We start from the raw sequence: 17,354 nt of genomic DNA, 5'->3' as shown, positions 1-17,354 counted from the left end.
CTCATGGGGCAATGAGAAATGGTTTGTAACCCATAAGGGAAAGTGGTTTCCAGGGTTTCCCAAGATTTCTCCTTGGTGATGTGGATGCTGCCATGGCTGTTGTCTATTCCATCATCCCTTAGAGACAAGCCGCCACCATCCACAAGCCCAAAAAAGTTTGGGAACACCACATCCCATGCACTGATTTTTACTTTATTTAGGGAAAAGAGAAAAGGTTATTGTGTCAGCAAAGGACATGGGAGAAGACACTGCCATATTCAAACAAAATTCTTTTATTGAAAGTGTAATGGAAATTTCTTCATATTGCTTTGATGAAATGAGAGACAGCAGCTGTAGACAAATATGCTTTTTTTTATAAACAAATGCAAATGGATAAGGTAAAAATAAAGCATTTTTTTTAACTTGTACCTTTAAGCAACATAATCACAATATATACACAAAGAAAGCTAAAATAAAGCTATGTTGAAACCAAAGCGTTTCAACCAATACATTAGATAATTACAGATTGTGTCAATAAATACCCAGTTTTAAAACTGTTTAACAGGCAACTTTTTACACAGATACCGAGAAGAAAAAAAAATTATATATTTACAATTCAGTGCCCTGGGGAAAAAAAAAAAAAGAGAAAAAAAATCTTTTTTTTTTCTTTTTGGCACCAACACAAATAAAAAGAATAAATTATTGAAAAAAAAAATCCACAAAGGCAGGAGTCAATCCCAATCATTCATTAAAAAAAAAGTGTGTGTATATATATATATATAAAATATATGCCTATATTTTATATATATAAATATACATATGCAGAGAAACTTAGGAATGTTACAAAATATATTAGTGCCAATAAATACAGAATGGTACCAGACTTTCAACTGTCAGTATTTTTTGATGCAGTCTGAAGGATAAGGAACTACCACCTAGGAGATAATTGAAAGAGGGATTTTTCAGTCTGAAGAAACAATGACAACAACAAAAAATAACAATAATAATAATAATAAAAATAATAATAATAATAACAATAATAATAATAGATATATCCAGGAAATCCTCCATCTGCCAGTAGTATTCCTACAGTCGCCCTCCTGCCCCAGGGGCGATGCCTTGCGGGAGGAAGCGGCGGCGAGCGCGGGCTCAGGACTCACTCGTGGCCGTGGGGGGTCAGCTCCACTTCCAGGTTGACCGGCTCAATACCAGAGAAGATGTACAATTAAATAGCAACAAGAAGGATTAAAAAAACCCCAAGCAACCCATGTTTCGTACGCCAGAAGTTTTCCTAAATTGCTGGCAGGTTTGCAGTGAGGCACCTGTCGATGAGCAGGTATCCAAGAGCACCATCCCTGTGGTCGGGGATAGAAACAGTTCAGCCAATAGAAAAATCCTCAGATCTGTGTTTTGGGGTTGTTTCCCTTTGTCTGTGTGTCTCTGCACCCCCAGAAGTTCCCTCCAGCTGCTCCCAGGGCAGCAGGGCTGGGACACCAGAACTGTCTCCTCCTCCTCCTGTGCTGGTAATGCCGGGAATCACTCCCATCACCAAATTTTCCAAGGGGGACTTTAAAGCCGGCAGGTTTTGAATCCGTTTAGCTTTTTCCATACCACTGGTGTAGGCACTTAGTGTATCACTGATGCTCAGATTTTTTGTCCAGTTACATCTCATGGCCAAATAGTGTCATGTTCTCAGACTGACTTAAATAGCAAAAGGCCAAGGCAGCCTCCAGTATCCTTCCTAAAACACGATGATTTATCTCATTTTAAAAACCAAAAGCCTTCAGTTTTTCAGCTTGGTCTTCAGGTGTTGCTGTTTCTTCCCTCAAAAACTGTACTCACAGAATAAATAACCCAATAAAATTCATATCCAACTGTTTTGCTTGAATTACCCGATTCACCTATGTAAAAAAATAGCACAATCAGTGTGACCCACTGGATTTTGGGGAGTCCTAAGGAGCACTTGCTGAGGAGCTTGAGCACAGCATTGCTGTTTTGGCTTTGCTCTCCCAAAGCCCCTTGCAAGGGCTGCCCAGATCCTTATGGTTACACCTCCCCACTGCTGCTGACAGTTCCTCTGCATATTCAGGCACCATAACTGATGGGGAAAGATCTCATGGCCAAATCCTTATGAAATTAAATAAATTATAAAATAATTTACAAGAAAAGGGGTTGGGTTTTGTTTCGATCTAGTTCATGTCATTTCTTAAATAGTTGAAGGTTTTGCTTGTTTTGCTCTCCACAGTGGTATTAGGCAGACCAGACACCATTCTCATGTCTGCTACAAGCCCGGGAGAAACCAAGGGATGTTGCATGAACTCTTCCCTCATCCCTCCCCTCCCACCCACTTCTGTTCAGTGTTTTTAGAAATGTGAAGTGAAGACCAAACAGCCAACATTATTCAGACTCAGAAAAACCAGGGTCATCTTCCTCTTGAAGACCTTATTGCCCTTCCAGGTCATCGACAAACCACAGTGCTATTCACGTACTACAGGTAGAAAATAAATAAATACAGATATATTATGCAAAAAAATATGATTGTACACATAATACATCTGAGGTATTACCAATTTAAATAAGGTTTCATGCTAGTTCAAGCTTCAGTGGCTAGTTAAATTCTGGAACTTGCAATAAATAGATGAAGAATGATCATGAATATAGTGTATGGATCTCTTCTGTAAACCTCGTCAGATTCAAACGTAAGAGTGTGTCGGGTCAACTCTTACGCAAACCACAAATTTTCACAATAAATACAGCTTCAAAAAGTTGCCTTAAAAAGTTCCTGCAACACTGAAACATTTCTAGAAGGGGCTGTATGGACGACTGGCAACGTTAGCGAGGAGTATTTCTCAACAGGTCTTTTCATACAAAACACAAGGAAATTCTCAGGTGAAAGTCTGTTTCCCTCCCTCCCCTCCCCACCCCATCATGAAAGTTTAGAAATTTTTGCACAAACAGCAAGAGAACTGATTGTAGCTGCAGTATGTCAAAACGACCACGTTCTATAAAGACCAAAAATAGTTCATTTGCTTAGAAAGTCTTGGGCTGTTGCTGTTTTTTCCTCCTTATATTTGAGTAGCACACATCATCCTTTCAGTGAAAGTTTGCCTGTCCAACTGTTTCTCTGTTTTCCTGTTGGCATCAGTCCTTGCCCGAGCCATGCAGGTGTTTCACACTTTCACTGTCTCCATCAGCGATGACTTGATGGCATCCTCCAAAAGTTGATTGTCTGTGAAAGGGGCTGGGGTTTCAGGGATGGATTCGGACAAACCAATGAGGGACTCCAAGAAACAGGAGCCCTGATCTCCGGCTTGCGGGAAGCCAGGGAAATTAGGCAACTGAAACTGTAATGCTGAGAAGTTATCCAGGTTCTCGTACTCCTTTAAGGAGTTGTAAAGGGGTCCCAAGTTATAGTCTGAGAAGGACTGGAAGAAATCCAAGGAATCAGAGGAAAGGCTGAGATCGGCATAGCTCTTGGAGCAGGGCTCAGTGGAGGATGAGGCGCAGCAGGACAGCCCCTCGCACCTCACGTGGGCTGCATCCTCCAGCAAACCCCCACTGTCCTGGTTGGCATTCTCATCCAGGCACTCTGAGAGGTGGGACAAGTGGCCAGGGACAGGCTTGGCCTCGCTGCCGTGGTCCTCAATGAAGAAGTCGGTGGGGTGGAAGCAGCTGAGGTCATCCTGGCCACGCCCGCTCTCCTCCTCGGCATCCGAGTCGTTGAAGTGGAGGATGCGCGCCAAGCCGTCGTCATCCACGTCTGACTGGGATTTGTCGGAGGGGAGGCTCTCGTAGGGCTCCTCCAGGTCCTCGCTGGGGTGGGAGGAGATGGAGGAGTCTGTCATGTCACTGCTGCAGCTGTTCTCCCCCAGGGCCTCCAGGTCGGGGCTGAACTGGAAGGCAGGTGCCAGCGGCACTGCATGCTCCTCCAAGGAGCCCTTCCCTGCCACGCATCCCAGCGGCGGGAGCCGCTCCCGGAACGGGGGCTCAGCTTCCGCTACCTTCTCGCTGCTCTGCTGCTGCTTCTCCAGCTCCAGCTTCATGATGGTGTGGATAAAATGTGTCTGCACGCGGGCCTGGTTGAACTCGATCCTGCCCTCGGTGTTGCCACAGCCATCCTTGGTGCAGCCGCAGGGGAAGGAGGTGTGATCCATCTGGCACAGGGAGAAGCAGAGGGGGAGGATTAGGATGGAACCCGGTGGCACAAAACCAAAACTGCCCGTGACTCGTCTGCCCTGAGAAACCAAGTGGCAGCTGAGGGGTTTAAAAGCAGGAAAAAAAAAAAAAAACCCAAAAAGAGACACTCTGCTCTTTTGAAGAGGTGTCATAAAAAGTTGGATTTTAGTACAAGTGAAGGAAATTAAAAGGTTCCAAAAAAAAGGCAAAATATAATGGTCCAAAAGGAGACATAAAGGGGCAAAAGTGAGTTTTTTCTTTATTGCTGTTTAATGATCTCACTATCTGGTCTGCAGCAGCCACTAGAGGGGGGCTGTGACACACACATGGAGCACCCGTGTGCACCCACCTCCGCCACCCCCAGCCACCAAACACGGCACCGAGGGAGTGAGCAGCGCCCAGAATAGGCATTGAGGCTCCCCAAATACAGCTGGGCAGGCACACGCAAAAAATACCCTGAAAAATATAACTCACTAATTGAATACAGAGGGATTATCCCACAGTGCAGGTGGCCTGCACAGCTCGCTGTGGGCTGACGCTCAGCTGACACTCCCACGTTTGCCTGAGCGTGCTGGGATTTGTGACACACACCAAAAGAAAAAAGAATTAAAAATAAAACCTGGAGGAGGGGGAGAAAGCACAGCCTCGTGTGAGGAGCAAGAAGCTCTTCCTTGAAGACATTCCCACGTGGCCCATCTCCAACAGGAGATCAAGCAGGTGTGAGTCTCGTGGGGATGCAGAGCGGGGACATTCTCACTGCAGGCTCTGGCAGCGTGGGAATGGCTGCACGTGTGATTTGGGAAGAGGACAGTTTCAAGCAGAGTCTGCCTTGCAGCCTGAGGGATGCTCCAAGATCTCTCCTCGCCTCCAAGCGCAGGTAGGAGCAGATGGATTTACAGGCTGCCCCAACTTTGTCCAACTTGCTCACACCCCCCTGCTCTAACGCACAGCTGGAGCCGCGGCATCCCCCCGTGCCCAGGGGCGAGGGCAGTACCTGGCATTTAATGCCTGCCAAGCTGCAGCTGCAGGTCTCGGGGTCGCAGACCTCGCGGCAGTCACAGCCGCAGTCCTCCCGCGACAGGCGGATGTTGTGCAGCTCCCGCTTCTCCTCCTTGTCGATCTTCTTCACCCCCACGGCCTTCAGCAGCGCACGCCTCTTCTTGGCGGGGTAGGGCTGCAGGAAGAAGCCGTCCTCCAGGTCCACGTTGCTGACGTCGATGTCGTCGTCGGAGATGTCCTCGATGGTGAGCTGGTTGGCCTCTTCGGACTCCTTCGTGCCGTTCATGGTTAGCTGAGGGCAAAAAATGGAGAAAGCATTAGGGGCTTGTTTGGGACTCAGAGCCATTGGAACCCCCAGCTCAGGGAAAACAGGAAAGGAATGACCTCCACCCCATGGTGGCCAGCCTCAGGATCAGTATCTAAGTCAGAGCCCACAGAGATGTGACACCTGACTGAAGCTGTGTCCTGGGATATCAAGTATCTAAATGAGAAATGAAAAGACTTCGGGAGATGCCAAGAGGATTCTCAAGTGGATCCCAGAATGGAGAGCTACTACCAAAAGAGTAAAAAACATCTTCAGCATCCTTTCCATCACCTTTCAAAGGTGGAGGGCTAAATGAAGATTCCCCACCAGAGCCTATGTTTCTTGGAGACCCAAACTGAGAGCCAAGGATTGATGCCCCCAAGTCTCAGAGGCTCTTACTAAAAACTGGCCAATTAACTAACAACATCCACCAACTCCTCATCAACCCAGCCCCACGCTCCTACTCACTTTCCATTTCAACGCTTCCAACTTCTCCTCCTTTAATTTCTCTTCGAGTTTGCCCCGACGGACGTTTTCCTGCTCCTTTGAAAACTCTGCCAGCGTGAACTGCCGGGAGGAGCTGTGTTTGCTCACCATCCCCAGGGTACAGCCCCCACGGCTAGGCACACTCGTGAAGCCCTGGCAGCGTGGGAAGTAAAACACAGTGACCCGGTCAAACTCCACATTGTTCTTCTTTAGTCGCTTGGATTTCTTCAGGATAGATGTGGCTAAAAAGGGGAGAATTTAAAAAAAAAAAAAAAGGAAAAAGAAAGCACGAAGTCAGTGCTGCCATGCTGCAGATGGAATAGAAATACTACAAACAGGTGGGACTTGCAAGTAAGTCTCTCAACAGGGACACGATGGGACAGGGCTACAACATTGCTTGGTGGTGTTTTAGGAGCTAACACTTCAAAGGTGGGATGAGGATGGAGAGGAAGCTAAGCCAAGCCCCGCTGCATCGGAGTCACCGATGAGATTCACCGTACGCGGCGGCTGCTGCTTCTCCTTCCCACTTGACTTCCCCCAGGGAACATCCATTTGCTTATTCTTCACGTGTGGCACAGCATAATGAACAAGCAACCAGCCATCCTACACATCTGTCTCTCTAAATCCACTCTCAGGAGCCCCTGGTCTGCTCCCAGGATGCCGTGGCATTGGCATTTCCAGGGCTGCATGGCTCCAGCTTTTGTGGCAGGGCAGAAAACAGCCCAAATGTCTGCTTTTTCTGGTACTTCCTTTCACCATCCACTGGGAGGAACTCTGAATCTATGGTTTAATCTCCAGAGACTCATTTGAGAGCAGCTGCAAAGATGTTAATCTTTGTGCAGGTGATCCCCGGGTAAACATGGCAATACATGACTCTGGTTTATCTTAAAATTGCTGAAACATGCTACACACCATTTACAGCAGAGCCTCTCCAGAGATACCTGGCCTAGCACATCTGCACGTGCAAATGCAGCAGATGGAGGGGGATTAATTAGTCAGGGCAGGTTCAGAGTCAGTGAGTTTCCACGAGTGTGGCTGGCCAAGAAAGGAAAGCGAGGCACAGCAGCCCTGGGTTGCAGAGCTGCGTGAGTGTGGCAGGAACAAGAGCCAGCTACACCCAAATTTGTGGTGGGGAGGTATTTCTGGTCCCATGCTCTGCTGCTGCATGGGTGCTTCAGCTGCCTCCATGGAAAAAAATAACCCAGAAAGGATGGGTGACTGCTGCAGAGCTGGGATCAAGCCTGGCTCCTCTGGTGGCACAGCCACAGGCAGCCCTACAGTGGGATCCAAGGAAAGGACTACAAGAACCCGAGGGGCTCAGCTGGTTTGGTGGGCCCCAAGGGCTGTGAAAGTGCAAGACTGGACAGTTAACTGCACCCACATTTCACAGGTCTCACTTGCCAAAACACAGTGTTTCGGTTTCATGTGAAAAAAAAAAAGGAAAAAAAAGTGTTCACCCAGCTGTGTCAGCAGCTTCTGCTCAATAGCTGGGGGTTCACACTGGGCCCTGCAGTCACTCTGATCATATCTTTGCACTGTGAGTTGCATTTTCACAATAACCTTGACTCAATCTCCTAAAACACGAGCTCTTTATCAGTAGGCAAGTTAACCACCACGATCGTCTATTGGCCGAGCTGCTGCACTTTGGCATTTGCTTCTCTCTCCCTGCACCCCTCCTCCGAAATTGTTTTCCCATTCCTGACCCTTTTCCAATTGAGCCAGAGAATACAAAAAGTTCATTGTTTTGTCACAAAACCTGGGAAGACAAGCAAGAATGAGACTCTTTATTATTACAAGACTTCTAAAGCCTTTTCAGACCACTGCGTGTTTGTGTATGTCTGCTAAGTGGACCTTAACTGCTATATACAGTGGGTGTTCAGTATAATTTACTAGGTTGGACTATTTCTCCTCCATGAAGATGTTCCTCTATTGTACTTTTTATTTTTCTCTTCACATGGCAGATAAAGGGCTTTACAATACTGCCTTCTGTGTGTTTTCCTAAAAGCTCTCAAAACTTATATTGCTGGGAAAACAAAATAGCTTTTATCTGTACTAGCAGCGGAGGCAATGTCAAACGTGTCATGTTCTTTGGCAAAGTACCAAATTCACGTAGGAAACAAGTTCTGAAATGGTAATTACACTACTGGTTAATCATTTTTTAAAACCAGCATTACGGGCCTTCGCTGTCTGATTAGTTTTTTTTCCTGTGAAACAGCTTGACAGGGAATTGAGGGTTGGTGGGATGGTCCTGCAGCAGGGGCTTGGAGGCACCCACATGCCTCTGCACACCCAGGTCCTTGGGTTTCTATGCCTGGAAACCCGGACTTCAGCAAAAACATTCTAAAGGAATAATAAATACTGGAAGGAAGGGCTGAGGAAGACCACTGTGGGGAGGCTGGATGATTATAAATTGGTGTCATGACAGGTAGCTGGCATCACAGCCACTTCTACCCATAAGGGTGTGCTCCAAGAGGGTCTCTGTGTGGTCACGACCCACCAACACCCTATAAAAAACCCATGCAGAGGCATGGCTGATCCTGGGAAAGCCAGAGGTACTCACGGGTGAAGCTGGACGTTAAGGCAGAGCTGGGCTTGGGCTCCCCACGGGAATTCTCCTCATCAGTGTCCCAGCCTGAGGATGCTGAGGAGGAGAGGGGGGAGCAGGAGGAGGAGGAGCAGTAGGTGCTGTCATCCCCCAGCTCTTCGTACTTCCTTTTCAATACTCCGCTCATGGTGACGCCGTTTTTGTCATATAACTGGAAAACAAAGGAGAAAAGCAAAATGAAGCCAGGGAAATACTGGCAGTTTCCAGTGATGAGCAGGACAGCTGTAACCCTCAGCAAGGCTTCCCCATCAGATCCACCTGGCCGTGCAGATGTGATCCCCAAAAAGTGCTCCCCTAAAACACCTCCCCTTACTACACTCACTGTGCACACCTGTGAATTTCTCTCCCATTTGACAACACTGCAGAAAGAAAATGACCATCCCAGACAACAAACTGTCCAGAAACCAATTCAATCAACACAAATGTTATCAAACAGTAAGTATTACATTTTGCTTACTAATTCTTTTATGCTCACTCCTCACCCAGATCGCTTTCTATGCAGTTACAGCTTTAACGTCTTGCTAATTACAAAAATAAGCCAGTTTGCAGAAAACAATCTGTTGGCATGATTTACTTGCTACAGCCCCCCGGGGAAACAGACTTATTAAATGAAGCACTGAAATACAAATATATCAACTGTGAAGAACAGCCCTTCTCCTCACGGTGCCTTTCATAGTCAGTCCCCCATTCAATAAGCTATTCTTGTTTAGGCTGGGTTATGTATCAAGCATAGTAGCAATTAAAAACAACGCAGCTAATTAAAAACAAAGGCGCTCTGTACTTGCCTAGATTCCTAAATTTCCTGCATGCTTTGCCCCTGCTCATCTTAAAGGGAAAAAAATAAAAGAAAAGCCAAAAATAACTGCGTTGCATTTTTTAAACTCCGCTTTTATAAAGTTTGTGCAAATTCAGAGGACAAAAAAAACCCCCACAAAAGCTACAGACTTTGCCCACAGTAGGTTTGGACAACAGTCTCAGTCACAGGGTGGGATTCTTGGGGTGGTCCTGTGCAGGGCCAGGAGCTGGGACTTGATGATCTTTGTGGCTCCCTTCAACTTAAGATATACTATGGTTCTAATGGGTATCAGCACCCACCCAACCTGGGATGCTCCTGCACTGATGACAGATCATTCCCCCTTTTAGACCCTGACAACCCCACCCCAGGTGTCCCTGCTCCTGCAGAAGCCACTGCCAGCTTATTTTGGAGCCAGTGAGCCACCCCCAGAGCTGAGAGCCAGGCTGCAGCCAGAGGGGTGGCTTGCTCTGGCCCCATCCCACCAGGCTGTAAGGCACAACCATGATGGGAGAGATTCAGCCCCAGCCCAGGAATTCCTCCCAGCAAGGAGGGGAGAGCTCCAGCCACCCCATAATACACAAAAGCTAAAGCATCTCTACAATTTGGATAGTGGTGGGACAGTAGACAGCCCTGGGACAGTGACAGTGCAGATACAGGGGTGCCAGACACCCAGTCCACATCCCCTCCCACCACATGAAACTTCTCCACCGGCCAAATTCATTCTTTGCAACCCAAACACTTTCTCACTCCGCTTTGCATGTCTGAAGTTAATTAAAGCCTCTGAAAAAGAAAAAAAAAACAACAAAAAACCACTAAACCTGCCATTCTGACAGCCCTGAGGAGGCAGCACAGACACCACACCAGTTTCAGAGCCTCTCCACGATGGGATTTTCAGTGTCCTGACAGCACTGAGCAGTATCACGTTGCAGGACAGGAGCACACACAGTTCCTTCCAAGCCCTGCACCAACCCTCCCTTAATTATGTTTACCACCAGCTTCCCAGGAGACAATAGTCACCCAAAAGGTCAAAAAAGTCCCTGGATGAAGCACTTCCCTGGCCTGAAGAAGTTAATCATTCTCTGCAAGGCTTACTTACAGAGCCAGTATGTCCCCCATGGTCCCCTGAAGCTGGGGAGAAGTGATCCCTCCATCCCTCCTCCTCCTCCTCAGCAGACCTGGAGCTGCAGGTGGTTTTGCCACAGAGGGGTTGTTGTTTTTTTGGCCTTAATCCAAAATAGATGCAGAGAAGGTGGATTTGGCCACTGTCCAGCCCCAGCAGCACATGTCCTACCCGACACCTGGATTAACCCCTTTCCTGCCTGCTCCACAGCAAAGCTGAGCTCACAGGCAGCCACAAACCAGCAAATAACAAACCTTTGATTTGTATTATTTTTGTGCATGTGCCTCTTGCTCTGTCTCACATCTGCTTTAAGAAACAACCAGGAGCAAAGAAACTCTCCAAATCCACGGCAGGGGTCTGAATCAAAGCCTGGGCTGCAGCCAGAGGTTTGCAGACCCCACTGCCCACCTGGAACAGGCAAAAACTTGGCAAAAAAAATCCCACTTGCGTAGCTTGAAAGAGTATCAGTTCCTGCTGCAGAGAGAATGCTCCAAAGGACAGTGAGGGATGACAGTGAGGGATGCCACTATAGCCAAGGGAGGGAGGAACCAGCTCCCCAAAATGCCTGTAGGACACATGTCCAACAGCAAATGCCCTCAGAGACGCGATGCTGACCACATCCAAGTCTCGTGGGAGACACCGGAGGGTGCTGGAGCAGCCAAGGTCATGCTGCTGAGACAGGGTTAACTCCCAGGCCTGGACCAAAGATGCAGCAGCCCTGATGCTCAGGTGACCTGCCAACCCAACAGCCCATCAGGGGCTGCACCACATCCCCCCAAACCACCCCACAGGGAAAACCAGAGCACTCTCCTCCAGCCAGCGAACCGAGCTACACAAACACCAAGCTGGAGCCAAGGCAAGCTGTGCATAAGATGGTGCAATTCTATTTATTTATTTTTAAAATACTGTCATCAGCCAGGAGGATGAAGGGAGGTGTGTGCAGCTCCCCATCTATGAGAATGAGCCAAAGGAATAGGGAAAAACCCCACTTTTGGCATGCTGTCTTCTTCAAGACACCTATTGTTTTGTTGATGCCAAGTAGGTGTTGTGCAAACAGGAATCCCAGCTAATGGGAAAAAGCTGGTGAACCTGCTGCCCACCAGCCAAAATATATTAATTTTCCACTGTTACACCTTCCCCCTCATTGCTGATTTATGGCTGTGATGTTTTCCAAGTCACGTTTTCAAATCCTTCTCAGGAGCGATGTAGTGGAGCTGCACCCATTGATGTAGGCATCTACCCTACCCCAAAAAATCCTCCAGATGGACATGTTACTGTCAAAGCCAGGATGATCCTCTGCTCCCCTCCTCTCCCTGGCACGTGGGGACAGAATTCACACCAGCAATTTGGATGCTGCCTTTAAAGCCATGTCACTGAGGCCACTGGCCACTCAGCCAAAAAAGCCCAGACACAATGAGGATATTTTAATTGCAGTAACTTTGCAAGGAACCTTAAACCCACAGCGGTATCTTACAAGAAAATCACAAAAATGTCCACATCAGCATGGAAAAAATAAATATCTACATCTGAGCTTGCCACTGCAAATCTCTGCAGGTACCACCGAGTGCAGGATTTTACCATCTTCTCCTTCTCTTTTTTACATAACCTGAAATAAAATAATCCTATCTTCCTTTCAGTTGCCAAAAAAGACATTCTGTTCTTGGCTAAGACTTCTTACTCATCTATTTTACTGAAAACAGCTTTTGGAACAAGTACATAATGCAATGGATCAAACCCGCAGGAATTCCTCTCTGGCACCAGAACTCCCACTATCCTGGGAATACTTTCTAACAAATATTTAGCCCAGATGTGCATTCCTTTCTTTCTCTCTCCCTCCTTTTTTTTTTTTTTTTTTAAGCATTAAAGTTGGGGGGGGGGGGGGCGAGGAGGGGCAGTCTAGTTGGGGGGAAGGGAATCAGATCTGCAAAGTCCCATTTCTGGCACCCAGCAAGTCACAGGGCAAAGCCCTAACACACTGGAATGCAAGGAATTAATGTTTTAACTATCCTCCTCTTGGACGACGTCTCAACAGTAAATATTTCGAGTAATTTAGATTTAAGAAGGTTTGGCATTTGTTTAGCCAAGTGCAGAGGAAGGCAACTAAAAGTCCCTACCAGTGTCCAGTCTCCAGGAGACTGCACAAAGAGGCATCGTGGCTCTGGGCAGAATTACGAGGAGAAGATGTTTCAGTGTTGTATTTTGGGGCTGTAGATGTGCTTTGAAGTGTCAGGCGATCGCAGCAGTGCAAGCAAAGCAAAGGAAACTCCTCACGGCAAGTCCAGCAGCTGCCTTTTGCTTGTGCCACAATTCCCATGGTATCGCAGGAGAACACCCAGGAGCAAGAATATTTCAAATTTTGGGGTTCTGTCGGTGGAGCATCCTAAAGAATGGAAGGCTCCCAAATCTGTGCATGAGTTATTGAAAGCAAAGTTTCTTTTGCCAACTGACTTGGGGAACATCAAGGAAACAACAATACCTCTGAGCCCCCAATACTCAGCACAATGCACTAGAAGTATTTGTTTTCCAGTGACTTTTTGAGCTGGTTTGCTGACTTTAAAGCTCAGCTGCCTGCCTGCAGCAAGACAAAGCGGCCTCATCCCAGGACACCAAGGTGGACTCTTCCCAGCACACCGGGACGAGGGCTCGGGTGCTGGGAGCGAGTTAAGGACTGTGAGTCAGAGCGGCTCCCGCTCCCTCCCCCAGAGCTGCAGTGGCTGTGCAGGTCTAGCAGGAGTAAATATTAGTTTAAAAAACACCACTGCATATTTTAGCCAGGTACGGCTCCGAAGGCAGCTCGTGGAGCAGAGCTGGGGGAGTTGCTGGGGTTGGTGTTTGTTTGCACGCTGCCGTTTATTGTGGGTAAAGAGACCTCGCTGTGAGAATCACCAAAAAGTGCTGCGGAGCTGAGCTTCCCGCTCAGCTATCCCAGAAATCTGATGTCTAACAGCAGTGATGATCCCAGTAACACCTCTGGGTTATTTAATTATAACCACACTATCAGCACTGATTCATTGCTCGATCATTTAACTATTTTAATTCTTTGCATATTTACTTAAGTGGTTTCCCCTGTGCCTCCGTGACAGCCTCCTGATGACAACACTTCCCAATTTCGGGGCTGACTGGAGCCAAGGGGAGCGGGATCATCCCACCAGGACCCTCCAGGGGACAGTCCCACGCGTGTTCCCAGCCACATAACGCTGTGCTTTCCAGTTCAGACCAGATTATTTTCACCCAGCTGGGTCTAAGGTTTCATAACCTTGCTCCGGTTAAAAATAGCCTCTGCCTACTATGCAACAGCAAAACCCAAAGTACGTCGTGCTGTGGAGTGGGAGCATGAATCAGCCCGTAGCACCACGAGTTTATTCTCCTGTCAGAGACTGAACAGGCAAAACACCTTCCCCGGAAAGAGCAGCAGAAGTGTTTACCCATCTCCTAATATCTGGAGGGCCACAAAGAAAAAAAAAAACCAACAAAAAAGGCTTGTCAGGTTTTTATACCAAGCCCTTACTTCTTGCTGACAGCTTGAAAGGTAAGTAAGAAATTTCAGCAAATGCATTAAAGGTTATCTGACACGGCCCAAAATGAAAGGAGGTTCGGATGTACTCAGCGCAGATTGTGCTCTAACAAACAGGAAAACAGCGAAGTGTGCTTTGTCTAGGAAAATCCTCTATTTGATCACACCTCATGAATAATTCACACCAGGTTTCCATATTTGTCCTCCTGTAGGTACACGCTGTGCGTTACCTTCCCTGCTATATATACGCACGCATTTCCTGTGCTGAATTATTAAAGGCTTTGCCGGGAGCTGCGGAGTCTCTCCGGGAGGAGAACAAACCCAACCATCCTGAAAATAACCCCGCCCCCCACCCCACACACACACCTTGACGGGCTATATCAGCAAACTGCTCAGCAGAGGGAAATTAAAATAATTTTCATGAAAAAATAAAGTAATAAACTAAAATAATAATTGGACATCAATTCCTGGTAACAAATGACAAGACTTAACCTCGCACGGCTGGGTTAAGGGGTGGACTCGGGGATCTTAGAGGGTTTTTCCAACCTTAAGGATTTCCTCATTCTGTGACTTCGAGTTTTGTAAACGGCCGTGAGGCTTTTCTCTCCATCCATCCCACCCAGGCGTTGGCATTCCAGGCGTTAGTAAGGCTGAGCCGCTTTAGGAAAGGGCTGTCCCTGTGTGTCAGCCTCTTCCTACAGCGACATTATGTAACTCGGAGGTGACAGACACTTTTGAGGATGCCGGGGGTAGAGGAGGGAGTGGGGGGCGCAGGCAAAAAAAAATTATAGAAACCTGCGAGAACTTAGAAGTTGGGGGCGGGGGTATCCTTTTTTATTTTTCCTCCTTTTTTTTTCAGGTGGGCTGTAAAAGCCGCGATGTTTTATTTCGGGAGGCGGGGGATGTGGGGGGTGCCCCGCTCCGTCTGTCCGCCCGTCGGTCCCTCCGTGCGCCCGTCGGTAGGTGTTGCTGTAGCGACGGGAAAGCATCCCCAGCCGGGCGGATTTGGGGAAGAGCGAGCCGGCAAGGCTCCCCCCGCCCCCCCAACCTTTCTCTCAACATCAAAAAATTGGAACCGCGGCGGTGGGGATGGAGCGGAGCCTGGACTTACCGGGGCGGGGGTGAGAGGGGAACTCTGCGCTACTCCTAATAAATATTATAAAGGTGTTCGGGTCTCTGTACAGCACAGCCGACGGGAAAGTGCGGGGGGGTGTGTCGGGGGCGCAACAAACCCCCACCCGTTCCCCCAAGGAACGCCGTCCCGCTGCCCCGGAGGGTCCCGGAGCTTCCCGGCGGCTCAGCCCCAGCCGCAGCCCCGCCGGGCTCCGCTCGCCCGCGGGCGGGAGCAGCGCGGCCAGACGGCGCCGGGGCGGCGCGACCGCCGGGAACGGGCGGCGGGCACCGGCAGCGACCCCCGGCCGGCGGGACGGCTCCGAGCCGGCTCTCGACAGCCGAACCCCGCGCCGGGCAGGCACCGACCGGACTCCGCAGTCGCAACCCCCGGTGGTGAAACGCGAGCCTCCCGCTCGCCCCCCACGCCGTCTCCCCCGCATCCCCATCCCCATCCCCATCCCGGCTGCCCGCGGCGGTCCCTACCTGCGGCGGCGGCGGTGTCGGCGCGGCGGCTCCGGCTGCAGCGGCGGTGCCTGGCGCGGCGCCTCCCGCTCCGCTGCCGGGGCCGGGCCGGGCTGCGCCGCCCCGCGCTGCCCTTTTCCGTCAGTGGAAAACTCCGGGCTCTGACGCAGGCGGTGACAGGAGCGGGGCCGGCCGGCCCGCCCGGCTTCCTGCCCCCGCCGGGCGGGGCGCTGAGTCAGGAGCGGCGGGAGGCACCGCCCCGCACCGCCCCGCACCGCCCCGCACCGCCCCGCATCGCCCCGCACCGCCCCGCATCGCCCCGCATCGCCCCGCACCGCCCCGCATCGCCCCGCATCGCCCCGCATCGCCCCGCACTGCCCCGCATCGCCCCGCACTGCCCCGCATCGCCCCGCATCGCCCCGCACCGCCCCGCACTGCCCCGCATCGCCCCGCATCGCCCCGCATCGCCCCGCACTGCCCCGCACTGCCCCGCATCGCCCCGCATCGCCCCGCACTGCCCCGCATCGCCCCGCACTGCCCCGCATCGCCCCGCACCGCCCCGCATCGCCCCGCACTGCCCCGCATCGCCCCGCACCGCCCCGCACTGCCCCGCATCGCCCCGCACCGCCCCGCACCGCCCCGCACTGCCCCGCATCGCCCCGCACCGCCCCGCACTGCCCCGCATCGCCCCGCATCGCCCCGCATCGCTGCGCGTCCCGCGGGGGAGCTGTGTCCCGCCAGAGGCTGAGGAGCCACAGGGACAGGTTGGACCCCAAGGTAGATTTGAGTACCACCGGGAGCTGAGGACCCCAAAATGGATTTGGGTCCCACAGGGAAGCTGTGTCCCACAAGAGCTTGGGGAGCCAGAGGCACAGCGTGGACCCCAAACTGGGTCTGAGTACTGCTTGGGGTTGGGGACCCCAAAAGGATTTAGATCCCGGAGAGGGGTGTCTATACTACCAGGGAATGGTACTGCTTGGATCCCAAAGTGGCCACGGGGTGCTGGGAACCCCAAAATGGATTTGAGTCCCACAGGGAAGCTGTGTCTCACAAGGAGCTGAGGAACCACAGGCACAGCATGGACCCCAAACCACATTTGGGCACACAGGAGTCTGTGGACCCTGAAGCTGCTTCAAGGGCTTCAGAGCCCACAAGGGGTTGTGAATCCGCAGGGAAAACTTGGACCCCAAAACAGGTTTGGGCACAACAGGGGCTTTGGGTCTTATTAAGGGTTGAACGCCTACATGGCAAAGGTTGAACCCCAAAATGGATTCAGGAACCACCGGGGGCTGCAGACCCCCAAGTAGGCTTGGAACTGAAAGGGTTTTGGACCTTTCAAAGGGTTAGGGGCCCTGAAAAAGTTTGGGATTTGGGACCCATGGGCACAACTTGGACTCTAGCACGTATTTAAATACCACAGGGGGCTTGGGAACCTGGAGTAGGTGTGAACCCCAAAAGGGGGTTGGGTGCTTCAAGAGGTTTGGGGCCCACGAAGGGTTGGGTACCCGCAGGCAAAACCTGGACCCTGACACACATTTGGGTCCCCCAGGGGATTTGAGCCATGCAAAGGTTTGGCAACCCATAGTGAGGGTTGGACTCTAAACAGATTTGAGTCCCACGTGGAGCTTGGGACCCACGAGTAGGGCTGGGCTCTGAAAGGGATTTGGACCCCACAAATGGCTTGGGTCTCTGCCTGGGATTTGGGACCCACAGGCACAACTTGAACCTCAGCATGGATGTGGCTGTTTCAAGGGGCTCAAAGCCCACAAGGGGCTGGGGACTCACAGGCAAAACTCAGAC

General features: G+C 50.3%; 1 protein-coding gene across 1 annotated transcript; it reads right to left on the bottom strand.

The window, feature by feature from the left end:
• Positions 1–256: 256 nt before the first annotated feature.
• CSRNP1 (cysteine and serine rich nuclear protein 1) lies at positions 257–15,661 on the bottom strand. The gene is made up of 5 exons (XM_082276942.1): positions 15,576–15,661; positions 8,505–8,700; positions 5,927–6,186; positions 5,150–5,446; positions 257–4,133 (listed from the first exon to the last, which is right to left on the bottom strand). Exons 2-5 carry the CDS (start codon positions 8,674–8,676, stop codon positions 3,150–3,152), a joined length of 1,713 nt encoding a protein of 570 aa, XP_082133068.1. The 5' UTR covers positions 8,677–8,700; positions 15,576–15,661; the 3' UTR covers positions 257–3,149.
• Between the last annotated feature and the right edge of the window lie 1,693 nt (positions 15,662–17,354).

Source organism: Coloeus monedula (assembly GCF_965178545.1).
Source record: "Coloeus monedula genome assembly, chromosome: 1".
In the NCBI taxonomy this organism is placed as follows: Eukaryota; Metazoa; Chordata; class Aves; order Passeriformes; family Corvidae; genus Coloeus; species Coloeus monedula.
Note: the sequence above shows the minus strand (reverse complement) of the source record. Positions and strands in the feature narration are given on the sequence as shown.